The 26,930-nt window shown below is 43.6% G+C and overlaps 6 protein-coding genes across 6 annotated transcripts; 3 read left to right on the forward strand and 3 right to left on the reverse strand.

The window, feature by feature from the left end:
• Positions 1-4,122: 4,122 nt before the first annotated feature.
• RhiXN_08967 (uncharacterized protein) lies at positions 4,123-5,286 on the forward strand (the record flags this gene model as incomplete). The annotated part of the gene is made up of 2 exons (XM_043328783.1): positions 4,123-4,302; positions 5,062-5,286. 2 exons carry the CDS (start codon positions 4,123-4,125, stop codon positions 5,284-5,286), a joined length of 405 nt encoding a protein of 134 aa, XP_043180229.1.
• Positions 5,287-8,990: 3,704 nt separating this feature from the next.
• RhiXN_08968 (CHAT domain protein) lies at positions 8,991-12,144 on the reverse strand (the record flags this gene model as incomplete). Its single annotated transcript, XM_043328784.1, has 3 exons — positions 8,991-9,800; positions 9,855-12,053; positions 12,112-12,144. The coding sequence occupies 3 exons, from the start codon at positions 12,142-12,144 to the stop codon at positions 8,991-8,993; spliced, it is 3,042 nt and encodes a 1,013-aa protein (XP_043180230.1).
• Positions 12,145-16,094: 3,950 nt separating this feature from the next.
• On the reverse strand, positions 16,095-16,577 carry RhiXN_08969 (Retrotransposable element Tf2 protein; the record flags this gene model as incomplete). Its single annotated transcript, XM_043328785.1, has 1 exon — positions 16,095-16,577. The coding sequence occupies one exon, from the start codon at positions 16,575-16,577 to the stop codon at positions 16,095-16,097; it is 483 nt and encodes a 160-aa protein (XP_043180231.1).
• A 2,903-nt stretch (positions 16,578-19,480) lies between these two features.
• RhiXN_08970 (Retrotransposable element Tf2 protein) lies at positions 19,481-19,888 on the forward strand (the record flags this gene model as incomplete). The annotated part of the gene is made up of 1 exon (XM_043328786.1): positions 19,481-19,888. The coding sequence occupies one exon, from the start codon at positions 19,481-19,483 to the stop codon at positions 19,886-19,888; it is 408 nt and encodes a 135-aa protein (XP_043180232.1).
• A 3,107-nt stretch (positions 19,889-22,995) lies between these two features.
• RhiXN_08971 (uncharacterized protein) lies at positions 22,996-23,464 on the reverse strand (the record flags this gene model as incomplete). Its single annotated transcript, XM_043328787.1, has 4 exons — positions 22,996-23,120; positions 23,172-23,222; positions 23,276-23,386; positions 23,434-23,464. 4 exons carry the CDS (start codon positions 23,462-23,464, stop codon positions 22,996-22,998), a joined length of 318 nt encoding a protein of 105 aa, XP_043180233.1.
• Positions 23,465-23,495: 31 nt separating this feature from the next.
• RhiXN_08972 (Retrotransposable element Tf2 protein) lies at positions 23,496-24,564 on the forward strand (the record flags this gene model as incomplete). The annotated part of the gene is made up of 2 exons (XM_043328788.1): positions 23,496-23,542; positions 24,099-24,564. The coding sequence occupies 2 exons, from the start codon at positions 23,496-23,498 to the stop codon at positions 24,562-24,564; spliced, it is 513 nt and encodes a 170-aa protein (XP_043180234.1).
• Between the last annotated feature and the right edge of the window lie 2,366 nt (positions 24,565-26,930).

Here is a 26,930-nt window from a genome sequence, read left to right on the forward strand (position 1 = left end):
AAATGAGTGAGTGTTACACTCCCTTAACATATACCATTGGAATTGCCTTATTTTTCTGATATTTTTACCATTTTTTCCGAACTCAATATCTTATATTTTTTGATCACATGATCCTGGCGCTTATTATGCCAAGATACTGCGCCAAGATGCCATGCCAAGGGCACTTAGGAGAAATCCACGCTTCTCATTTCACATGGACACTTCTTTCTTCCATGCACAGACCATGTATATACCCTTGTCCTTGTCTATATAAACAGCAGGAAAATTGCTTGGAGACCCCAAGTTGATTTTACCTTGTCTCATATTCATTGAGGAGGAAACCCCCAGCCAGCTGAGTAGCCGGCCCCTTAGTAGTCCAGACACTTACTCCCTACTTAACCTACCACACCTTCCAGGCCTAAGGCCCCCTCATTGATGTAGTTAGATCAGTAGTTGCCACCTTAAGTGGTCATTCCAGTAGTTTAGCCTAGTTAGATAGCTTAGTCAGGCTTACCTTGTACTAGATACAGCCTTAAGTGCCTGCCCTACTAGTGTGTACCCACCTTACAGTGGTGTATGACAGTGAGAAAACAGTGTATATGCAGAAGATATTGCACATTGAGGGTATTCCTGAGGCTTATGCATTCTGCAAAGGTTGCAACTGGAAAGAGGGACCTCAAAAACCTTAGTTTGCATCTTTGTCTCATTTTATTTACTGTATTATTACTTGTGTAATAATAAAAATAAGTACAGATTAGTGGAGAAATGTCATATCCATACCAGCTTATTAGTCACAGCATGGTATCTCTTACCAGATATAGGCCACAACACAGCAACAATACAAGATTGTGACAGTCAATCAACTATCAGCTGACACTTACCTGCTGCTGGTAAGTATTGGAAAAAGCTCATAAATTGGAAAATTTGAGGGAGGGGGGTAGGTGGGTCTCACATGAGGAAAAAAATGAGCCCCAACAACTGGTGCTTAGTTTCTGGGGGCCCCATGCATGTGGCTACACACAGAGATATTCAGGGTCCCCTGTTATGTATTTCATAATATTTTATTCACAGCTCATGTCCTAGATGTCTGATGGGATACCAAGGGGGCTGGTGCTTGAGGCTGGGTACAAGTATGAGAAAACCACATAAGGCAATGACAGGCTATCCTATGGTGTCCACAAGCTATACTACAATGACAAGCATGCTTAAGGCAGTGGCAAGCTATCTAAGTACAGTGAATAAGCTGCTTAAGGCAGTGGTGAGCTAACTACTTTAGTAATTACTGGGCTACAAGGCCCTTGTACACTGAGTGTGTCCTGGACACGGTCACATGACCAGTACAAGTGGTTGCATGCTGGCCCAAGCCCAAATTTGGGGGGTAGCAGGTGTAATCATGGGTTGTCAGCAGAGGAATAATAGGGCTCTATGGCTTAGTGGTCAAGCTGGTTCAATTCCAGCTAGTTCTATTTCCCTCTGTTTATGACAGAGTGAATACAACAAGAGGCATTGTAGACACATCCAATACCAGGGAATTTATTCCCATTTCCTCAGTTTTAAACAAAGACAAATGGACAACATTTTCAATCACATGACTTCAGCACTTATGTCATACCCAAGTGCCTTGCCATGTCCCCCTCCATACTTAGTCAGCATACGTAGCTACCTCCACCTTGATGACATCACAGGTGACACATATGCATGAGTAAGGCTGCTGATGGAGCAGGGTTCTTATTTGATTCAGTATTTGTATCTAGCACAGCCTTATTGTAATATATAAGGAGGGCAATCAACCATGGCAAACTGTTGTAACCACACTGTAAGGTGGGCTACACGCTAATGGGGCAGGCACTAAAGGCCATACTAGACAATGCAAAAGCTACTCTAAGGCTATACTACTGCTGGCTAATCTGCTTAAGGCAGCTACCAACTGACTATTGGCAATGAGGGAGGGCCTTAGGCCAGTGAGGGTAGTATAGCTACTGATACTACTGAGTGGGGGGCCTATACTGAGGCCTGGAGTACTTAGCTGATAAGGTGTCATGACCCAAGAGGCATGGACACAGATACCCTAATATTCTATTATCATTTTATCTAAATTTTACGAATTATATGGACCAGGGGATGTTCCCAACATGACCACAGGCCATGCAGGACTCCCCTGGCAGAGCAATCAACATGGAATGTGAATGGTCCCTTTGTTTAGCCTGTTAGCTTTGTCCTCTGGTTACTTAGTTACCATATGTCCTTAGTTGCATTGTTCTATTGTTCTCTTAGTTACCCATACCTTTGTAGTATGTCTTCCATTGTTCTCCTTTGTACTTTACAGTTCCCTTGTTCTGTATGATGTATATAATGAAGGGAGAGTTCTGGCATTCAGACCAGAACTTGACCTCCTGTCAATCTACTGACTACCCTCCCCACTCTCCTGCTCTTCTCTAAGGGGTCTTGTGCCATATTTGGCAAGTAATCTCTCTATCTAAAGTGTTGGTTGCAGTCTTCTGCTTATCCCCAAAGCCAGCACTGCCTCTTTAGGCATATATCCCATTCTTCATTAGTCAGACTCTGACATAAGGTACCTGTCTATGATGAGAGACAAGGTAAAATCAACTTGGTGTCTCCAAGCAATTTTCCTGCTGTATATATAGGCAAGAGTAAACTATTTACATGGTCTGTGCATGTGTGAATAGAAGTGTCCATGTAAAATGAGAAGTGTGCTTGTGGGCTGCACAGAAGTGTGGATTTCCCCTAAGCACCCTTGGCATGGCAACTTGGCACAGCATCTTGGCCTGGTAAGCACCAAGATCACGTGATCAAAAAACTAAAGATAATAAGACTGCAAAAAATACTAAAAATAATAGAAAAATTGTGTGATTCTAGTGGTATGAGTCACAAGGGTGTAACACAAACCCCAGGTCAATTACCTCTTCTTGCACTCCAATCATTGTACAAGGGCCTTATGCCCAGTAACCTCACTTAGTTTACTTAGCTCACCACCTTAAGCAGCATCCCTACTGCATTTAGATAGCTTGTTGCTGTAGAAAACCTCCCCACTGCCTTAAGTGGTTTACACCTGTACTTAGCTGGCCACAAGCACCATCTCCCATGCTGTCCCAGACTATGTCTAGGACAAGAGGTAATTGACCTGGGGATTACCATGGTCAATTGCCCTCCTTATATATTCTACAGGATCACTAATTACCAATACATCATATGCAATGCCATAGCCAATAACAAGCCTGCTCCATCAGCATTCTTACTCATGCATACATGTCACCTATGATGTCATCAAGGTGGAGGTGGCTATGCAGCTGACTAAGCAGTGGAGGGGACATGGCAAGGTGCTTAGGGTATGTCATAAGCACCAAAGTCATGTGATTGAAAAATATGTCTGTTTGCTTTTGTTTATGTTGTAGACACACTCAATACCAGGAAATTTATTCCCATTTTCTTGAATTTAAACAAAGGCAAACAAACAACTTTTTTGATCATGTGACTTCAGCGCTTATGTCATACCCTAAGCACCTTGCCACATCCCCTTCTATGCTTAGTCAGCAAATGTAGCCACCTCCACCACAATGACATTACTATGACATGTAGGTGATATGTATGCATGAGTAAGGCCACAGCCAGAGCAGGGATCTTATTTGTTATGGTATTGCATATAAATGTATTTGTAAATAGCATGCCTCTGTAATATATAAGGAGGCCAACCAACCATGGTAACACCCAGGTCAATTACCTCTTGTCATCTCCCCACTTGTACACAGGGCCTTACAGCCTGGGTTTGCTACTTAGCTACTCAGTCACTTAGCCCACACTGCCTTAAGTGGCTTGCTTATTGTAGTTACCTAGTTGGCCATTGCCTGTAGGGCCTTGGTTACCATAGATACTTAGCTTGTTGTCATAGGTAGCACCCCCACTGCCTTACACAGTTTCACCTGTACCCCACTTGGCTGCAAGAGCTCATTCCACATCACCTTGGTTGAATACTTAGGGATCATTGTATTGGATAAGGGATTCAGCCTGGATAAGCTCAAAATCCAGGCAGTACAGGAATGGCCAATACCCTCCAAGGTCAAAGAGGTCCAGTTGTTTTTAGGGTTTGCCAACTTTCTGCAACAGTTTGTTGCCAATTTCAGTCACATGGCCCAATCTCTGCACAACCTAGTCAAAAAAGATAAACTATGGGAGTGGGGTACCAAGGAAAAAGAAGCCTTCCAAGCACTAAAGGATGCTATAACTAATGCCCTGGTACTAGCCCATGCAGATCCCACAAAACCATACTTTCTGGAAATCAATGCATCTGGTGCTACCCCAGGCACTGTTTGTCATAAACAGAGGAAAATAGAACTAGCCAGAAGTGAACCAGCTTGACCACCAAGTCATAGAGCCCTATTATTCCTCTGCTGACAACCCATGATTACACCCACTGCCTCCTGAATTTGGGCTTGGGCCAGCATGCAACCACTTGCACTGGTCTGTTTGACTGTGTCTAGAACACTGTTCTTAGTCAACAACAAGAGGAAGGGTGCTTACACCCACTAGGCTTCTTATTAGAATCATTCAAAGGTGCTGAACAGAACTACAACACCTGTCAGAGCCAACAACTACCAAGAGGTAAAACCTAACTAGCTATTGCCTAATATAAGACTTATCAACTAGTAGGGCCTAACAGAGCTCAAAGGCAATGCCAGGAAAGGAGTAGGACAAGACCTAATATAGTAAGATGCACTATGCTATAAAGATAGCAGGGCTAAAGACCTTTGACAGTGACTGGTATGCTCTCAGGCAATACTCTTAATTGTATGTCTTAGGGTAGGTAGTGTTGGAAGGGATAAGAGGTCAAGTTCTGAGGCTTAAGGCTCTCAGAACCCTCCTTATATATTCAACAAGGGAGAGGAATAGTACATACATCAACAAACACAAAAACAAAGATAAGGTTACATGACCAAAGATAACAAAATGTGATTGGATTACCTAATAAGCACTCAGCACTGAGTTTACACTAAAATGCATATATCCATAAATCTTCAAGAAAATAGCGCATATATTCACATTTTCTTCAACTTAGTGGATTTTAAGGTGGTCATGCCTCTAGGGCATGACAACACTCATGATAAGGAACTTCTGGCAATCATCCATTCCTTTGAGCACTGGAGATTATTTTTGGAAGAAACCCTGCATCCCATCACCATATTCACTGATCATTGCAACCTCAAGTACTGGAAGGAGTCCCAAACATTTAACTGCTGTCATGCCTGTTGGCACCTGCTGCTTGCTGTTGTAGACACACTCAATGCCACATAATTTATTCCAATTTTCTCAAACTTAAACAAACACAAACAGACATATTTTTCAATCATATGACTTTGGCACTTATGTCATACCCTTAGCACCTTGCCACATCCCCTCCTCTGCTTTGTCAGCATTGTAGCCACCTCCACCTTGATGACATCATGGTGTCACATATGCATGAGTAAGGCTGCTGATAGAGCAGGCTTCTTATTGGATTAGGTATTTGACAATCATGTATTTGTAATTAGTCAGACTCTGTAACATATAATGAGGGCAATTGACCATGGCAACCCCCAGGTTGTCAGTCTCCAAGTCATGAGCCCTTAGAGTAATGACAGTTCTGACTGCATGTGTGTGAGTATATGTGGCTTATCTAAAGACTGCAGAATATCCAATTAGTAGGTGGCCTGGTCAGGAGACAGGCCAGCAAAGGCATGGGTCATGATATGATATCCTATTCCATAACAGATACCCAAGAATTATTCCAAATTTCTCAATTTCAAACAAAGTTGAATAGACAACATTTTCAATCATGTGACCTTGGCAATTATCCCACACAATAAGTGCCTTAGCCATGTCCTCTCCTCTGCTTGCCAAGCTACATAGTGTTATGGAATAGATAATTTAGACAAATGCACCACTAATTGCCAATAGTGAATAGTGCAAACTAGGGTAATCATACTTGCTCTATCTAAATATGGGCATGGACATTACTATATTTGGAAACTGATGGTGCTACATGATGTTTTATGCTTTATTTACTTGTTGCACTTGCATATATACATATTCAATCATGCAGACAGGTCATAATATCATTTCTATGATTTATAGAATTTTTTACCATACATTTGTATGCAGGAATGGTACATACAGGCTATAGAACAAGTGCAAGCAAGCATGGAAGCACCAAAGGTTGGCAGGAGATAGGCATATTACTATGCAGACAAATACAAATAGGTTGGAGGCACCAGCATCTCACTTCTCAAAAAAGAATTGTCTGATTCTGAGCCACATTGATGGTGAAACTAGCCATTTAAGTTTCTAGCTCTTTCTATGAGATCCTACCCTGACTCAGGGCTATTCTTAGCATTCACACTAATGTGATTTAGTTGTGTATGCTCTAGAACATTCTTGTTATAGATAGGGAAAAAAGATAATAAAACAAAATACTCTAAAGAGGAAAGAAAGTAACTAAAAGAAGAGAAAAGACAAATAAGGTAACTGTCTAACTATAAAAGGTAGAAAACTTAGGAAGATAAGTAATAAGAGAAGTCTATGCTAGTGTAATTAGAGTATATTAAAGCAACTAGTTATCTTGCTATAAGAGTAAAGCGGTTAGTATCAGGGTGATCCCTACCAATAACTAGTAATGAGCGTATTACTGTTCAGCAGGCGACGCGAGGTACAGGCAGAGTAGTATAAAACCTAAATGTCAGTCTCTGGAACTCACTGTAATTTAATTGAGAATTATGGAAATTTATTTCCCTGTCTCCAACGGCTGACAAGGGGGTAAGGGCGTTGTGGAAGCACCAAATACTTTAGCAGACTGCCAGAGAGTCTTAGCAGGGTTGCACTCAAGCTGGTTATAGGTTCCCTGTATAGGTTGGGGCCGTCCTAGAGGCTATATGCGCCAAACTTAAGAGCTTTAGGCTAATTTACTATGTATGATACTTAAAGAGATCAATAGAAGAAGTTCTTAAGAGTCACACTAGGCTGAGAGAGGATGGTAAAATGTGATGCATTCAAAAGGCCAGTTCAAGGGGCTATTTATACCCTTAGAGGCCTGTGATTACTATATACAGTAGGGTAAGATACATGACAAGAAGAAAAGAGATGAGATGTTAAGTGAGAGCCTGTCTCACAAAGCTATGCCTTATAAGAATTAGCCTCCAGTTCTAAAATATCCTTCCCCTCACTAAGACATTCTAGGAAAAGGCTGAAACAAGCTGTGCTCTTAGTGAGGCCCAGACCTTCCCCTTAGCTACTCAGGTTAGTAGCTTCTGGAAAGCAGAGTGCTTACCTAAGAACAGTCTTTCAGTTAGACTCAAGTTATTAAGCCTTTCCTTTAAGGGACTGTTTCTCCCTTAATACCTCAAGTATTTACATGATTAAAAATAGCAGAAATAACAGCAAAACTCCAGGAATATTTCTATGTGCTTTACAAGTGTCTGTCTACACTGATTTCAAGGCTAAATCATGTTTGCTTAGCCATTCTTTACTATTTTATCCTGTTCCATAACAATTCTATAAATAGCTCTGGGTCTATCTCACTTGAACTTATTAGGCTTAATAGGTCTTTATGTATCAAATGGCTCAGACTGTACCTCTCATGTAACTTCCCCTTTTGTACATCATGTATATTGTTATTTGTTCTCCCTCTAGGGTGGAGAAAGCCCCTGAGGGAGACCCTTGAATGCATCCTCATATTCATCCCATTTTACCTCTTGTGTGAACTTGAAGATCTAATAGATCTTCTTTAATTAGTTTAGAGTGCTTTATTTTGCTTTCTTAGCCTCTTTAGCTTGCTGAACTTAACCTGTAAGGCATCTTGGCACACATAGCCTCTAGCAAGGTCCCAACAGACACTGGGTAGCTTGGAAAGGCTCTAGGGCAACCCTGCACCTCATGAGTAAGTCAGTTGGAAGAGTTCAAGGCCTTGAAAGTGGCATATACACTTCAATTAAGTGCAATCTTGGTCTAATAAATTGCTAACAGATCCAGATAAATTACAGTAAGTAACTAAGACTCAGTAGTAACTTTTATTCTAGAGGGATAAGCACAACCAACCACCTGCAACTGCAGTAATTGCTTAATTACTTGCTAAGTGTAGGGCTCACCCTGATTACTAACCTAATTTACCTTTATATAACCAGCTCATTGGCTTTTATATCCATAGATAAGTGAACTATTAATCATTTGATTATATTCTGTATATAATTGCATAGTGCCTTATACCTTACTCTATAACATCTTGCCAACATCCCATAGCCGTTGCTGGGTGGTTTAATATGTCACCAATGGTAGCTTGTTGCCCTCAGCAGCCATACTAATGTAGGTAGCCCCTAGCTTGACACCTTGAGCATTCTCACTGCTGTAGAAAGTTGACTGGTCACCACCCTAAGTGGTTTACTTAGTTATCTGGACTGTCATTTGTACCTACCTGGCTGTAAGCACCATCTCCCACACCATCCCAGACAAAGTCTAGGACATTATCCCATTTGAATGAATTGAAATTTACTGAACATTATTGATCCCAAAATTTTAAGTAGATGATTTTAAGGGCACATTATTGCAAGAATTAACAGGTAAGAGTCATCTGAGAATCAGGGCAACTACGTCCTTAAAAGATGCCCCAAAATTCATGACACCCAACTTAGGAGGGTAATCTATCTAAGTTAAAGAACCTGATCCTACAAAGCTTCAGGGCTGCATGTGAGTTATTTTTTGTAGGTCACTCTTTATGGTTAGGCATCACAGGGGGAACATGCAAAGAGCCCAATGAATAAGTCTGTGCTCTTACTCCTTGCCAGCTCCAAGCCAAACCAAACAAGGTTCTTGAATATATCTAGTCCAATGTCATATCTGCCACCTAAAACTCCATAACATAACATCCTCCAACAGTAATTCCTGAACCAGTTTCATTGCTGAAGCTATTTTACATGAAAAGGTTGACTAGTTACCAAAGGTACAAGTTATCATACTGCTAGCTATTGGCTTCAAGGCCAAGTGGAGTAGTCCAGAGCATATCTCACATGGATGTAAGGTACCCATCTTTCAAATTCATCATCTCCCACAGTATTGCGGAGACTTGCTACTGCTTCATGCAATGCCATAGCCGCTTTGTGGCTCTGTGGATTACCTCCTTCAAGAAGCCGCGCATATAGTTTTTCTGCCACAATAGGAGCGTCTTGATCGTTGATTGACCACATAGTCGCAACTACAGACCGGTACCCCGCCATCATCATTCCTGCTGCTAAGTGCACAGCTTCGTCCGGTAATGCTTCAACTCCCGCGGCCGTTTCACACGCTGACAAGAATGCAAATTCGGCATGCTTGAGTGACCTGCCAGCAATAGTCGCCAAACGTAATGGTCCATCGTGAAGTTGAAGCGCGCTTGCTGTTGGATCAGCAACGTTCTGCGAGGCGTGGCAAGCAAGATGAATCCAGCTACAGTGTTCTATTCTATCGAGCACCGCGGCGCAAGTTGCTTGTTGCTCATCAAGCCGAGTGAACGCGACTTCATGTGCTTGCTGTTCGAGTTTCTCAATTTCAGCCACAGTCCCAGGTAATGGTGAGTTTGTCTTTGCGGCCGCTTCGCCTACAGCCAATAAGCCCTGAAATTTTGATGGGGGGCGATCCAAAGGAAGCAAGGCGCTTATAGCCGGGCTATACGACGAAATCACGAAGTCGCATGCACTTGCCAGAGGCCGATCATAATAGCCAGCCGCGTGAAGAGGTAACACTGTAAGCGGGCCAGTCGGGCACCATGTAACATGTGGCAGGGCGATCATTGAACCTCGAGAAACCTAGGACATTTATTACACATGACATTTATGACACGATAAAGCGCATACACTTACTAAGTACCCTAGGGAATCAAGAACGGGCCGTACTACATCAATCCAGAGCATGTTAAGGATGCTTTCGAGCGGATCTGAAGATCTGTCTTCGTTGAGGATAGGGCGTCTCGAGCCTCGACCTCCAATCCGAGTATTTCGCACCAGGCGATCACGAGTGTTGATCAGTGTATTGTATGACAACGAGGATAATGGAATATGCATAACGTCCCTACTTCCTGGGAGCAAGGCTAACGCGTCGCAGTGATTTCGATGTACATTGATTACGACCACAACCCCGGTCATAGTCGATGATAGTAGCTCTCCGAAATTCTTTGGTTTGAGGAAACTACGTAGTGACGGAATGGATCGAATATCATTGAGTAACCTATCCCATTCTTCTGCCAGCCTTCGATGTTCTTGAGATGATTGTTCCATAGAGACTCCGGCAATTAGTTCGCGCTCCGGGTCCTGGGACAACCCGCTTGCTTTCTCAAGCCCTTCTGCTACTTTCTGGAACTGGTTAGCCAAATTGGGATCATGGCGTGATAAATGATCAAAAGGCGTCCGTAACTGCAACATTTGGTTCCAGACAACGGACCGCCCCTCCTCAAGCCACTCTAGCGCTAAATTGTACTGTTGATGTTGTATTGCTGCTGCGGCTGCCTCCATGGCAATATCTTGCACCTCTGCGAGCAAGGAATCGTAGCGCCTACTGACAGTAGTGCCCAGCCATACTATCTGTGGTATCAATTCCAACGCCCGAGTATAGGCCTTTAGCGGGGATAGGTCATGCTGCATACACAGTTTTGCCCAGCTGCGGCAAGCCTGTAGTCTTGTTACGGCATGGCCGATCGATGTGGCGGCAGCTTTGAAAGAGTCAACAGCGGCCCCAAGATCCTTTGGATGGGCTAATAAGTGGAATCGTTCTTGGTAAAGCGTTCCGAGCATCTCTAATTGCCTTGGCCGATAGGCGTAACCAATAGGAGTTAACAATAATGCCTCATTTTGAAGATCGATAGCTTGGTTCAAATCATCGACGTCTTGGAGATGGGTAAAGCGAGAATAGTACGGCCGATTGAGGTTATTCAACCACCATGCCCGAAGGACATCATCTTTGGGTGAAAATAATATTGCTTGCTGCAAGTATTTGATAGCCATGTTAATATCTCCAATCTGGCCCAACCTTTCAAAGCGGCACTGATAGGAGTTACCCAGATTATTCAACGCCTTTGGCTTATGAATATGATTGTCTTGAATACCCATTACGGAATGTGTTTGATATTCTATCGCGTTGTGGATGTCTTCGATTTGACCAAATCGATCAAAGCGAAATTGACAGAATACGCCTAAGTGGCTCCACCGACTTGGTTTGTCAGGGTTACTCTCGGGGGTTAAATCCAATGCTCGCTTTTGATATTCCAAGGCCTTATCAATGTCATCCATCTCGCCCAGTCGGTCAAATCGGAGAAAGTGGGAGAGTCCCAAATTAGTCAAGTAGCCTTGTAGTTGTTCGTTGTGTGGAGAGGTTTGTTGCAGTGCTTGTGTGAGAGACTGAATTCCTTGATCAATGTCTATTATCTGGCCTTGACGCTGAAAACGGCTAATGTAGACTACGGAGAGATTACTTAGCATCCGGGTTTTGTCTGGATTTGTGTTCGAAGTCTTCTCTACAGCCTCTAATTGGATCCTAATCGAAAGATCAAGATCGGCGGGATCATCTAGACGTTCAAACCGAGCCTGGTAAGAGACTCCAAGGCTGCTAAGACGGCTTGGGTTCTCAGCATCTTTGTCCGGGGTAAGCTTTACAGCCTGGAGAAAGTAGTTGGTAGCTTGGAGCGAATTATCAAGTGTACCCAGTCGTTCAAAGCGGGTTTGGTACGAAACTCCTAAATGATGTAGAGTATCGGCATGGTTTAACGGAGTTGTAGAAGATAGATCTAGAGCCTTATTCAGGTGATAGATCGCACTTTGGCTATCGAGAATATTCCCTAAATGTTCAAATCGAATCTGAAACCATTTCCCTAGATCACTTTGGTACAAATAATGATCCGTGTCCCCTTCAGTTATTGTCGATGTAGCTTTGAGCAAGTTGCTGATAGCGAAGTCCAGGCACTCAATCTCTTGAGTGTGTTTGAAGTTAGCTCGGTGGAGTTTGGCAATATTATAGAGCCGAGCACCGATTGGTACATCACCATTGTGGTGGATCGGCTCGCCCAAAGGCTACATGAAAAACAAGTCAAAGTCAGATTAGGTAAGATCTGGAATCGATGGTAGTTACCCTATTTTTATCAAGAGGGTTTTCATCACACATAGCTCATGAAAAACACTTATTTCTACTAATTGGACAAAATGATCGGGCGCGCGCGTCGAATAAACACAGATTTAATGGAGTAGGCAAGAGGTTAATTATCGATGAGCCCTTGTAGCTTGCTACCTGCATGAATTTAAATACTTCACACAAGATATGGTCATGCGAAATTGGCGTGCATCAACGGCGCCTGCGGCAGGATTACAAAACATACGCATGGTACCGGTTTTCCACATGCTAAAAACTGTCGCACTTGCCTCATCTGTGATACCACTACAACGGGTTGCACTCCAAAGATATCAACCCACAACTAGTAGCTACCACGAGGAAACTGGGCGATGAGCTCATGTAAGATACGTGCAGCTTCAAACAATGATGTAAATGTGCACCGTGGACAACGGTCTCACATTGTGCCTGTGTTGTACTAACCGGGGCTAAGCGGACTGCCCACGCGTGATAAGTGTGTCCAATGCTCCATCTACTGAGGGCACTGGTGTTGCTTGGATGGCCGTCCACCTGTCGGCCCCGGATTAGCCAGGAGTACAGAAAATTTCCCATCATCGCCCACTGGCTCATCCACCTTTTTACCTAAAATTAGATGCATGGGTAAACCGCACCACCAAACATTGGCTGTGGTGGCCCCACGTATCAGTCAGAATATCAAAGGTAAAAAAGTAAATAACTCTATAAGTGGGGGTACAAGGTTATTGTCAGGTACCAGTGGGGGTGGGGGATCCGGAACGGGCAGCAAAACGCGAGCAGAACTCGCTCCCAGAAGGCCGAGGCCACGAGCGGCTGCCGGCTACGTGTGGCAAGGCTGCCCGCAATGTCGAGGTGGAGCAGGCACCTACAGAGGACATATGTGGCATGTATGCCGGTTTCCCTGGCGATGGTTTCCCTCATCATGGCGGTCGGGAAAACGGGGGGAACGGCGCGCCTGGGTCCTGTTGTTTCTCAGGGTAGCGTTGCGAGCAAGCTCGGCAATTTTCAGGGATTCGACGTGCTTCGTATCGATTTAGAGGCCTCTAGTACACATGAAACGCGTCAGAAGATCACCTGCCGAGTTCCTTTACCAAGTCCGGAGAGACCTCCTTGGGTAATAACTCTACCGGGGCCCAAAAACCCGGGAGTGCTGTGGATTGCTCCGGTTTTGGGAACCTCCTCGTTAGGATCCAACAAATCCGGATTGGTTGGCAAGCACTTGGGAGTACTCCACAAGCCCTTCCAAACAGCATACCAAACGCTCCGGAATGCTTGCCAACAATAGCAAGTCCCGGAGTGCTCCCAAGATTTTTGGGGCCCTGTAGAGAACATAGTAGTGCCACCAATGGGAGAGGAGTATCAGGTGACCCTTTGGTATCTCATACAAGTCCACACATTGTTGAAACTTCTGATAAAGTCTTTGATGGTCAGAGAGTCATAACTTGTATATGTTGTAGCCTTGTTGTGAGACAACCTACACACTGGTGGGCAAGCACTTAAGGCTGTATCTAGTACAATGAGACCAATCAAGGCTATACTACTTTCTATACTACTGAGAACATTGCTTAAGGCAACTACAATGCCATGGAGGACAGTGAGTAAAACCTTTAAGGGGCAACTACTAAGTATCTACTGTTAGTAAGTGGTCTTATGGACTGGACACTACTGCTGAACTACTGTGACCTGTCTGTGATGGTGGACAGGGTAAAATCAACTTGGGGTGTCCAAGTAATTTCCCTGTGGTATGTATACACAAGAAAGCAACTAGTTACAAATGGGAGGATCAATTGAAATATCAAATAAGAAGCTGCTGCAGACTGCACATGTTGTAGCCTTGTTGTAGACACATTTGATACCACAGAATTTATTCCAATTTCTCAAATTTAAACAAACTCAAACAGACATATTTTTCAATTGCATGACTTCAGTGCTTATGTCATACCCTAAGTGCCTTGCCATGTCCCCTCCTCTGCTCAATCACCTATGTAGCCACCTCCACCTCAATGACATCATAGGTGACACATATGCATGAGTAAGGCTGCTGATGGAGTGGGCTTCTTAATGGTAATAGAATTACATATATTGTATTTGTATTTAGATGATCTTTAGAATATATAAGGTGGGCAATCAACCTTGGTAATTCCCAGGTCAATTACCTCTTGTTATCTCTACTACTTGTACACAGGACTATATCAGAGCCAACAACTACCACAAGGTAAAGCCTAACAAGTAACTGCCTAATATAGGACCTAAGTCACAGGTAGGTTCTAACAAAGCTCAAGGCTAGGCTAGATATAAAGGTTGGGAACAAGACCCAAGATAGTAAGTTGCACTAATGCTATAAAGATAGCTGGGCAAGAGACCTTTGACAGGGACTGGTATCTCTTGGGCAATACTCTTAAGTGTATGTCTTGGGGCAGTAGTGTTGGAGGGATAAGAGGTCAAGTTCTGAGGCTTAAGGCTCTCAGCACCCTCCTTATATATTCACAGGTAAGGGGAACACTTCATACAGTGATAAACAACAAAACAAAGATAAGATCATGTGACCTTTAGTCATGTGGTTGGATTACATAATGAGCACTCAGTGCTTATTTAATGTAAAACACATTTATCCATAAATCTTCATGACAATAGCACATATATTCACATTTTCTTTGACTTAGTGGATTTCAAGGTGGTCATGCCTTTAGGGCATGACAACCATAGGTCTGGGTTCCACTCAGTCACTTAGTATAGCACATTGTCTACACTGCCTTAAGCAGCTTGCTCATTGTACATAGGTAGCCAGTCCATGCCTTAAGCATCTTGTTGCCATAGTTGGTTAGCTCATTGTTGTAAGATAGCTTGTCACTGCCTTATGTGGTCTTCTCCATTGTAACCCTGGCCACAGGGCCCTCTCCCTTGGCATCCCACACAACATCTAGGACAACCAATAAGAAGCCTGCTCCATCAGCAGCCTTACTCATGCATATGTGTCCCTGGTGATGTCATGGGTGGAGGTGGCTATGTTTGCTGAGTAAATGGAGGAGAAGACATGGCAAGGTGCTTAGGGTATGACATAAGCACCAAAGTCACATGATCAAAAAGTTGTCCATTTGTGTTTGTTTCAATTTGAGAAAATCAGAATAAACTCCATGGTATTGTGTGTGTCTACAACAGCAATCCACTATTGGGATTGGGCACTTATGTACTACAGTAAAGACAACTAAGGCTAACTAATATCTTCTAAAGGGGGGTGTAAGGCTGCTTAATGCAGTGTGGAGGGATCTATCTATGTTAATGAAGGGCTTATGGCCCAAACTATTGTACTACTGAGGTAAGTAAGCAGAACTATGATCCAAACACTACCACTGACTTCTGAGCAACCTGTCTGGATGGTAGACACTGTAAAATTGACTTATGGACTCCAAGTAATTTCCCTGCAGTTTATATACACAAGAAACTAACTAATTACAAAAGGTAAAAGTCAAATAGCATAACCAATAAGAAGCAACTGCAGATTGCACTGAAGCGTCATGTGGTTCTGGCATGGCATCTTAGCATGTGTGAGCACCAGGTGCTTGATTAAACACTGAGATCACACAACCTGAAAAGTTAAGATATTGAGTGTATAACAATAGTAAAAATAAGAGAAAACCAGGCAATTCTAACAGTGCAGTCTTCAGGGGTGTAAAAGTGCAGAAGCATCACATGTCCTTGGCACAGCATCTTGGCATGTAAAAGTGCTGTGCCCTTGGATTAGCACCAAGATTGTGGGACTTGAAAAATACAGATATTGGCTCTGTAAAGAAATATAAAAATATCAGAAAGTGCTAGCAATCCCAATGGTGTAACTCCCAGGGGTGTAACACTGCCCCCCCCCCTTAAAGGCTCTTGGTAGAGTCACAAGCCCTTTTTAACCTGGCCTGGTGTTACTTCTTCAATAATTCCTTCAAATATTCCAGGAATTCTTCTGGTTCCTACAAGTTGTCCTACAGACCATAACCCATCCATTTCACCAGGTAGGACCATTTGTTTTCTCTTCTTTTTGAATTTGGGACTTGTTCAACCTCATACTCCTCCCCCTTTATTGTTTTAGGCAGGGGTTTTTCTAGAAATGGTTGACTGGGGGATTTATGGATGTTGGATAATAGGCCCACATAGAACACATTGGGGATTCTCATTGGTGGGGGAAGATCTAAGCAGCAGGCATGACTGGAGATCTTTTCAATGACTTTGAACAGACCTAGTTGCTTTGGGTCTAACTTATCTGAATTGGTTTGTAGCTGGATGTTTGTTCTGTTTAACCAAGCTTCTTCCCCTTGTTCAAATGTTAACAGGACTTCCTGTTCTCTCCCTACCATTTTCTCCTTGGAAATTTGTAGGGTAGCTTCTGCTTCCTTCCATTTCTGAGCCAGGTAGTCAGCCATGTGAATGGCCTCAGGGATGTTGGCTAACATGTTTGATGAGTTCATGATGGAATTCTAACCATATACTAGTTCAAAGGGGAATTTGTTGATTGCCAAGTGTTTGGCATTTTTGTAAGCAAATTCCACCAATGTTAATCAACTTGACCAATCCATATGATCTGGGCCCATGTACAACCTCAGGAAGAACTCAATGAGTTGGTTTACCCTTTCTGTTTGTCCATCTGACTCTGGGTGGTAGGCCAAGGGGAAGAAGGGTGTGATCCCTAGATGTTGGTGTAGGGGCTTGGGAATTTCCTGGTGAAAGCAGTTCTGCAGTCTGAGACTGTTTTCACAGGTAGCCTGTGGAGTTTCCAGACATTTCTGACAAAGATTTCTGCTAGTCCTTTTGCTAAGACCTTTTTGGTAGTCAGCATAAAGTGCCCCAACTATGAGAAGGAATCAATACCCACCAGTATTGCATCATACCCACTAGACTTAGGGTGTTATAGATATGACATTTTTCTTTTAATCTCTCCTTTTTTTATTAGTCACACAAGCAACATTATAGTAAATGACATGAGATAAGGATGCAAACTGAGGTTTTCAAGGTCTCCTTTTCCAAACAAAACCTTCACAAAGCTTATAAGCTGCAGGAATACCCTGAATATGCAATATCTTCTGCATATACACTGTTTTCTCACTCATTTAAATATTTATAAATTCAGCTGAGTAGATAGACAGTAACAAGCAATATTTCCCTTGATTTTAGTATTTGCTATACAAGATTCTATCTTGGGGCTACACACAGAAATATTCAGGGTCCCCCCTGTTGCAGGGGCAAGTGCTCTGGCCCTTATTCGGCCCTTAAGTGCTGACACACTGAATGCGCCTTTTTCATCGCCCAGACACTCCAAACTTCTGAATTACTTGCGCTTAGGTGCGCCTGCCTGTTGGCTCTAGAACAAGGGCTTAAATACGCAAAATGGCCAATATTTGGCAGAGTTACACTTGATTTACTGTAAGTACCCAATGCAGAGGTATCATACTGTCCTGGACACAGTCACATGGCCAGTACAAGTGGTTGCATGCTGGCCCAAGCCCAAATTTGGGGGTAGCAGGTGTAATCATGGGTTGTCAGCAGAGGAATAATAGGGCTCTATGGCTTAGTGGTCAAGCTGGTTCAATTCCAGCTAGTTCTATTTTCCTCTGTTTATGACACATACCTTTGGGACTGTCTACTCCAAGGATGAAACACTTAGCCTTGGGACATCCAAGGACCCACACAGGTAAATACTGCCTTGGGGCAAACATTGCTTTGAAGCAAATAATGGGCTCTGTTAGTATTTACTATGTACCAATGTGTTGGCTCTCTCAAGTGCTTTGGTTGCCACCTGTACCTCCTGTACCCTGCTTGATATCAACAATGTATATATCTTTTTGTACACCTTCTCAGGGTATAAAAGGACCCTGTGAAGATGCTTCTAATGTATCCATTTATTTACTCATATATATTGACATATACACAGAAGCCTTCAATAGCTTATCTGTGCATTTACTTTAGTGATTGACTCACTGTAAATAGCATAGGAGGTTATTTGGCACACTAAGACCATAGGCCAGTCCCAACAGACACAGGGTAACCTATTAGTGTACTTACTGCAACCCTGTGCCCATTGACTGTCACAGTTGTTGAGTTCAACATTGAGTATAGTGCAATAATACTGTAAGGACTGTTGTGATTGAGTGATAGTGTTTCACCCATCCATACTCATCTATTGTAGATAGCTTTATCTACAACAAGCTTTACAACCTGTTGTACCTCTGGGTGGGAGTGGTTGGCAGTGTGTTTTCCTGGTTTGCAGACAGGGTAGTGTGCTTCCCTGGGCCTTGTCCTTGACCAGAGGCAAGCACACTACCCCACCCACTCACCTCTATTGGCACCTAAGTTATGCTAGACCCTGATTTGTTGTCAAAAATGTCACTGAGGTTAGTCAGCTTTCCCACAGCTTCCCTTGCTTTAATAGATAATATCTCCTAAATCCTACACTTATTTCAGGTGAACCCCATAAGTCTTAAGTGTTACTTGAGCATGTGTAAGTCCTATACTTATAAGGCAAATCCTATAAATCCTGTACATTAGTCAGGTAGCCCACTTACCTAAGGTACTATCCCAGAGACCTTAAGTATACATATCCTTAGTCACTTAGGCTTAAGTAAGATTAGTCTAAGGTACTGTACATAAGCAATGTGTCATGAGCCTCACCTCCTGGCATGGCTATGTATTGCCTGTTGCTTCCTCCTTCCCCCCAGTGCATGTGTCTGGGGAGCTCCTATACATCCCATCTGTATCCATCTGATCTGTCTGTATGTTTCCTATCTCCCTTGTTTATTTTCTTCCCACTTCTCTGCTCCCTTCTTACACTTAGTCTTGACTTACTCTGTTCTAAGTGCTTCTATCTTGCTTATCTTGCTGTGCACCAGCCCAGTTTACTGTGCAGAGCTCCTGAGCCATCTGCTTCATCCTCCATCTCAGTTGTACAGCCCATATGCTGTTCCTTCTCATGTGCTTACCCCTTTTTTCCACCTTGTTTTAAAGGAAGACTGTGAATTGGCTTGGAAACCCTGAAAACAATTCACCTTGTCAGTTCCCCACTTTCTTATCTGTGTAAATTGTCTCATTATCTCACAGCATCATTTCATTCTTGCTTGTGAAAACAGGCATGTCAGGAGTCTCACCTCCTGACACTTTCACAACTTTTAACAAGAACCCTAAAGAAGCTACTTCTTTACTCAGCTTGTAAATTGGGAACCTTTCAACAGACGCTGCTCAACACTGGAGTCTCAACTTCTTTTCCTCAATTTACAACATGCACTGCCATCTCATGCTGGTGTCCTGCAACTTCATCAGTGCATACCAGGCTGGGAAACAGTGACAGAAACCTGATTCCCTGTCAAGGGAACCAGATCACATGGATCTAGAGCTGTCTCCACAAGTCATGATCCCAGAATCTCATTTTGAGGCATTGTTGGCACACACTGACACCTCCCTGCTGGATGAGATCAAGGAAACATCTCAGGTGGATTCAAGCCTTGACACCAATCTAGCAGCCATCTCAGACCCAAAATCCATGGCCCACAGTATGGCACAGAAGCTCAAGGATTACACAGTTCAGCATGATCTATTTCTCTACCAAGGCAGAATAGTTGTGCCTGACAAACCTGAGATTAAGCGGCAGCTGCCAGCTCACTTCCATGGTTCCCCTGCTTCTGGACACCAAGGAAAAGCACAAACACTAGAGCTGATCAGCTGCCATTACTACTGGCCAGCCAAGAGGTTTCAGGTCAATTGCTACATGAAATCCTGTGAAACCTGTTAGAGAAGCAAGGGTCATGTGCACAATTACACTCTCAACCCCCAACCTCCCTTCCATCCCTGCTGGTCCTTGGGAAGATGTCTCATACAATTTCATTGTCAAGTTTCCCAAGTGTAAGGGCTATGATAGTGTGCTAGTTGTCACAACTCAGCTTGGACCTATGGTACAAGGGGGCTTAAAGTCTGTGGCCCTATCACCAATGGACTATGAAATAAGGTAGAGGGGCAACAAGGGCCCAAGGGGTATGGTTTAGGGTAGAGGGCAACAAAGGCCTGGATATGATTATTTAGTAAAGTGCACTTATAGCCAACTAGGGGCTTGGGCAAAGGGTAGGTGTAAGCTGAGGTGAATTGACAAAGAGGTCAAGTCTTGCTGTTTAGTGGTGACTTGACCTGGCTTATATACATGAGAAGAGCCACATCAAAAACAACAGTGTTAAATAACAAGTCATTTACAATTTCACATCATATATCATATATGTCACGTGATCTTGATGAGTCATAAATATATACCAAAAAAGGAAACTGTCTTGGAAAAAAGATAGAAAATAGTAGAAAATTATGTCATGCCAGTGAAGGTCATGACACTAGTGGTGGTAGATTGCAGCTCAAAGATGCTACACTTGATTCCTTGCAAAGAGTCAGCTATTGCAGACAATGTAGCTCAGATGCTCCTAGAGCATGTTTGGAAACTACCACAGCTCTTCAGCTGTTTTTTTCTGAGGCTGGGCTGACTGGTTGGACTCAGGAAAGGGTCAGGTTGGACTTGGATAAGATAAGAGTCAGGCCTAGACCAAGCAAGGGACCCAGTAAGACCCCACCAGCATAGATAAGATTCAGACTGTAGATAGATAAGACTTAGGGTGGGGGACCAATTGTCAGGGCCCATTGCAAATACTGGCGCACAAGGGTTGACCAACTTTGTCACAACCCACTCCATTCTTTCCATGAGTCCTGACCTTGTCAAGCCTCCAACACACTCATGTTGCACACCAACATGACCGCAAGCACGCATATACTTGCACATATGCACTCAGAACCCCCAGGTTCCCACATATAAGAGACTTATGGTTGACATGGCTGGACTTAGTGATATTCTCTAAGTCCAGGTCACATGACCTCCCCCCCTCCAGTCCTTTATCAAACACTATACTAAACTACTACGGATTTGAGGTGGGGGGGGGATGACATAATCTCTTCTATAATAATATATTATTCAGACCTTGCCCATGGGCTCCCTTAAAATTGGCCTGCAGCTAGGGGGGCAGGGGGAGTGCAATGTCCCCCAGCAACTTATATTATTAATATATCACTGTGCATCATATATACTATATATATCTTTGACAGTGGATATATATGGTAATAACCCCCCAGATATGGGTTATGACAAGCTTGGTTGCGTTGACTAAGAGATTCCCACCACCTTGCAACATTCCACAGGCTGACAGACAACACTCCCAATAATGAACAGTAATAAATTTACTGAAAGTGCACTTGAGAGGGCTTGCAGGGTGGGTACACAAAGTTTGAAGCTCAACAAAAATCAAAATTAATTAAATTATCTCAGACCAAGAAAGGGTTAGGATTCTATGAAGAGCTACCCACAACAGTTTGTTGTCTGGTTGGTATTGGAGCCCAAGTTTGGCTAATGATTTAATCTGTTTCTTCCCACTGCACAGGCTCATAATTGAGTTGCACATATGAGTCCAATACTAAGTGAGTGGTCCAAAAAATTACAGGTAATTAAACACTGACCATTGCAACACTCCTCTCCACTTGGGAGAGCAGCTTGATTGACACTATCTTTGGCTTGATTGTCAAGTGAGTTATAAGTTCTGATCTGTCATACACCACTGTAAGGTGGGTACACACTAGGGGTGGGTGCTTGGGGCCGTATCTATTACAAGGTAAATGCTGACTAAGCTATCCTAAGAGGCTATACTACTGTACTACTAGTTGCTTAGGGCAACAACTAACTATCTACTGCCAATGCAGAGGGGCCAGAGGCCTGGAGTGTGGTGAGTCAAGTTAAGGGGTGAGCGTGGGATCTACTGGTGGCCAGCTACTTAGCTGGCTTATGATAACCTCCTCTTTGAATGAGAGACAAGGTAAAATCAACTTGGGGTCTCCAAGCCATTTCCCTGCTGTATATATAACAAGAGAGTGCTATGTACATGGTCTGTGCGTGTGAGATAAAGAAGTGTACATATGAAAAAGGAAGCATGCTGTGGGCTGCGCAGAAGCATGGATTTCTCCTAAGCACCCTTGACACAGCATCCCAGTGCAGCATCTTGGCATTATAAGCACTGAGATCATGTGATTGAAAAACTAGAGATAAAGGGTTTGTAAAAAAATAGTAGAAATATCAGAAACAAGAGGCAAATCCAGTGGTATAAGTTAGGAGGCTTATAACATGATCCTTCTGCCTTCACCTTTACCTTTCTTTGAGCCACTGACAACTTTTGATTTTGCTTTTCTAAGTCAACAGTATGTCAGTAAGTTATGAAATTATCAACACACTTTCTCACTTTGTATAACAGCAGGGGGAATGCCCCCATTCTCCTGCTCATTCCCCCTGCCTCCTCTGTATTCTTTGTCCTCACTCCTGCTAGCCAATTTATCCAGACTGGAATCTTTGCCCCCCAATGTCATGCCCTAGAGGCGTGACCACCTTAGAATCCACTAAGTCAAAGAAATAGTGAATATATGCGCTATTTTCATGAAGATTCATGGATATATGCATGTTATGCTATATAAGCGCTGAGCGCATATTATGTAAGCCAATCACACAACCTTTAGTCATGTGATCACATCTTTCTTATCTTTGGTCATGTGACCTTATCTTTGTTATTGTGTTTGTTACTGTACGTACTATTCCCTCTCCTTGTTGAACAGATAAGGAGGGTTCTGAGAGCCTTAAGCCTCAGAACTCAACCTCTTATCCCTTTGCACATCTACCTACCCTAAGACATACAATTAAGAGTATTGCCTGAGAGCATACCAGTCACTGTCAAAGGTCCCTTGCCCTGCTATCTTTATAGCATTAGTGCACTTTACTCTATCAGGTCTTGTCCTACCCCTTCCTGGCATTGCCTTGATCATTATTAGGCCCTACTTGCTGATAAGTCCTATATTAGGCAATAGCTTGTTAGGTTTTACCATCTGGTAGTTGTTGGCTCTGACACCCAAGTTGGAATTTTTCCTGCTTGAGTCCAAGTCTGAGCTTGAATCAGATCCTGCATACATTGTGAGTACTGCACCATTATTTAGTACTTTAGCCACTTTACCTTCCCCCAAGTTGCTCAGGTAAGACTCCTCCACTGCTTGTGAGCATGTTGCTATGACACAAGGTGAGCAAATGCTGCCCATAGTTTGTTCCATTTGTGCTTACCACTTGAAAAGTCTGGTGCATGCAAGGGAATACTGCGTGGCAGAGGTATGTCCACCATAGGCCTCCACACAGAAGACTCAGGGGTGGGGTATACAGAGTTAGCACAAGGGTCTGGAACTTTGGTGAGCGTTGATTTCAATAGCATACATTTCACTCACAAGTATCCCAAGGGGGCACAGGACCATCCATATACAGCCCAAGAAAGGCTCTGTGAGCACCCATGCTTGATGCCTCTCCCCCAATCCAAGCCACCAGGATTAGGAGGCGGTACACACGGGGGATGAAGCATTCTCTTCTGCACTGCTTTTGACGCTGACATAATTTTTGTGATTTAAATAGAACACAAGCACAAGTTGAACTAAGCAGTTGTGGTGGGAGGGAGAAGCTGAAGGGCAGGTTGCACTGTCCAAACATTTTCATTTGAATATAGGTACAAACAACGCACACACAGCAAAATGAAGCATAAAGGTGTCCTGATTTAGCAAAGGGATTTACATGGGGACTAAATTAGGAAAGATTGTGTAATATACAAATATATGCAAATATATGCAGTGGATTAAAGTGATACAATGTGTGCAGGCAAGCAGCAGTGGTCAAATGTCTAATCTGGACAAGAGTCAGATCAGTCTAAGATTGGGCCAGATAACCAGTGTCATTCTGAACCTGGCCTTGCCTGATCTATTGAATCTAATCTGCAAGTGATCTACATCTTATCTAAGTCCAACCTGACCCTTTCCTAAGTCCAACCGGTCAGCCCAGCCTCAGAAAAAAAACAGCTGAAGTGCTGTGTACATGGCACTCCCAAATGCACTGTGTCTGACAGAGGCACCACTTTCAACTCCAAGTTCTTCAAGGCACTCTACAAATCACTGCAAACTGCTCCCAGCTTCTCAATTGCTTATCATGTGCAATCTGATGGACAAACTGAGTTCAAGAACCGGTGGCTTGAGGTTTATTTGCACCCTTTCATCAATCACAGGCAATTAGACTGGGTGGATTGGCTCCTGCTGGCTGAATATGCTTGCAACAATGCCAGAAGTGAAGCAACAGGCAAATCACCATTTGACATTGTGTATGGCTGCTCTTCTGTCATCTCAACAGCTCTGGAACCTGCTGGATCACCAGTAGCTAATGATAGAGCTCAGCAACTAGCTGAGACTATTCAGGAAGTACAGGCATCAATCAAATGGGCACAGGAGAGCTACAAAGAGGCAGTCAGTGGCAAACCACTTCCTGAGCTCAATCCTGTAGACAAGGTTTGGCTGCTGGCTTCCAATATTGCATTTTAGACACCCAAAAGAAAGCTAGACCATGAACATTAGGCCCCTTCTCTGTCTTGTACAGGGTGGGATCCTGTCCTGGACATGGTCACATGACCAGTACAAGTGGTTGCATGCTGGCCCAAGCCCAAATTTGGGGGGTAGCAGGTGTAATCATGGGTTGTCAGCAGAGGAATAATAGGGCTCTATGGCTTAGTGGTCAAGCTGGTTCAATTCCAGCTAGTTCTATTTTCCTCTGTTTATGACAGATCCCATGCCTATTGCCTGGCTCTCCCTGAAACCAAGAAAATCCATGATGTCTTCCGTGTGAGCTTGTCGTCTGTTGTTGATTAGGACACAATGTGTGATTGCACATTCATTCCCCACCACCTGTGATCATGGCAGAAGGAGAAGAGCAGTATTTGGTAGACAAATTGCTTAATTGGGCAGCAGAGGATGGAATTTGGAAGTACAGGGTCAGATGGAAGGGATATGCGCCCTGTGAGGACACATGGGAGCCAGCCAAGGATCTACAGTATTGCAAGCACAAATTGCACCACTTCTTTGCCAACCACCCAGATGCCCTGGCCGCCAATGACCCTAATCCTGCAAATGAATGGAGGGTTGAAAGAGGCAAGCTGGTCAAACAGTCCAGCAACTCCAAAACTGCCTGCTTTGCTGTTTTATAAGCCTCCACTGCCAAAACACACCCTGCCAAGCTCTTATTGCACTTTCTGCTATCCCAGTATGCCTGTCTTCAGCTCTATTGACGTCTTGGCTTTATAACCTTTGCCTCAAGATTGACTGCTACACACCATGAATGGCCTATGAGTGGTGAGAGCACACTTGGGCAGCTCTGCCCACATTGCCTGTGCTCTGATGAGTGCTAGCATTGGCAAGAAAGTCAGGCCTTTTGAGCATGGTGTCTTAAAGGACCCTAAGCAGGGATTCCTCTACTGGCTCAATTCCAAGGGCAAAGAAGACTCAGATACACTGTATGGGAAACAAGAATATTGCTGATGGCCTTTCATTGCCTCCTATCCAGGTGCCAGAGACCTAGCACAGTGGTATTACCACTGGCTTGCTACCCCACCTCTCACAGTCTCCACACCTAGTTCTGCAAGGGAGCTGACTTGGGGAGACACAATGAGAGACTCAGAAGTATCTGGGATGGAACAATGAGGAGATCAGAAGGGATGTGGAAACATTTGAGGGGATTTGGAATGCAGAGCTGTTTATTTTTGAAGAATCACTTACTGTTGATTGCTGTTTGTGGATGTAAGCAGCCATTTGTTGCTGCCTGAGGACCTTTTGAGCAGGGGTGGGGGAATGTCATTGTCATGAGCCTCACCTCTTGACATGTCTGTATGCTCTGTTGCTTCCTCTTGCCCCCTAGTGTTTCCTTTCTTCTAAGTTTGTGGTCTTCCTGATTCTTTCCCCTCCCTTGCACTTATTCTGGACTTACTCTGTTCTAAGTGCTTCTATCTTGCATATATTGCTGTGCACTAACCTGGCACACTGTGCAGAGCTTCTTAGACATGTGCTCTGTCCTCCATGTCAGTTATACAGCCTGGATGCTGCACCCTCTTATGCTTTTACGCCCTTTTTGTCACAACCACAAATGAAATGATTGCTGTGAGATAATGAGGCAATTCACACAAATGAGAAAGTGGGAAACTGACAAGGTGAATTGTTCTTGAGGTTTCCAGGGCAATTCACAGTCTTCTTTTAAAACAAATATGAAAAAGCAGTATATACATAGAAAGGTGCGGCATCCTGGCCATACAACTGGGAGAGCACAAGTCTAAGAAGCTCTATACCAAAAGCTGGGCCTATGCTCAACAAGACAAGCAAGATAGAAGCACTTATGTCATGAGCCTTACCTCCTGACATGATTATGTGTTGCCTGTCACTTCCTTCCTCCCCCCAGTGTATTTGTCTGGGGAACTCATCTGTATCCATCTCATCTGTTTGCATAGTTCCTATCTTCCCTGTTTATGTTCTTCCCACTTCCTTGTCCTCTCCTTGCACTTAGTCCGGACTTATTCTGCTCTAAGTGCTTCTATCTTGCTTATCCTGCTGCGCACCGGCCCGGTTCAATGTGTAGAGCTTCTGAGCCATTTGCTCTATCTTGCTTCCCAGTTGTGCCGCCCAGACACTGTCTCTTCTCTTTGTTTTACCCCCTTGTACTTTGTTATAAAAGAAGACTGTGAATTGGCTTGGAAACCCCAAGAACAGTTCACCTTGCCAATTTCCCACTTTCTGATCTGTGTGAATTGTCTCATTATCTCACAGCAATTGTTTTATCCTTGGTTGTGACATTGTGAATTGTTCTTTCCTGGCTGTAGCCAATCTATCAATCTGGACATCACTCAGGTTCTCATCCCCACCTTTAC

Source organism: Rhizoctonia solani, chromosome 5, assembly GCF_016906535.1.
Source record: "Rhizoctonia solani chromosome 5, complete sequence".
Classification (NCBI taxonomy): domain Eukaryota; kingdom Fungi; phylum Basidiomycota; class Agaricomycetes; order Cantharellales; family Ceratobasidiaceae; genus Rhizoctonia; species Rhizoctonia solani.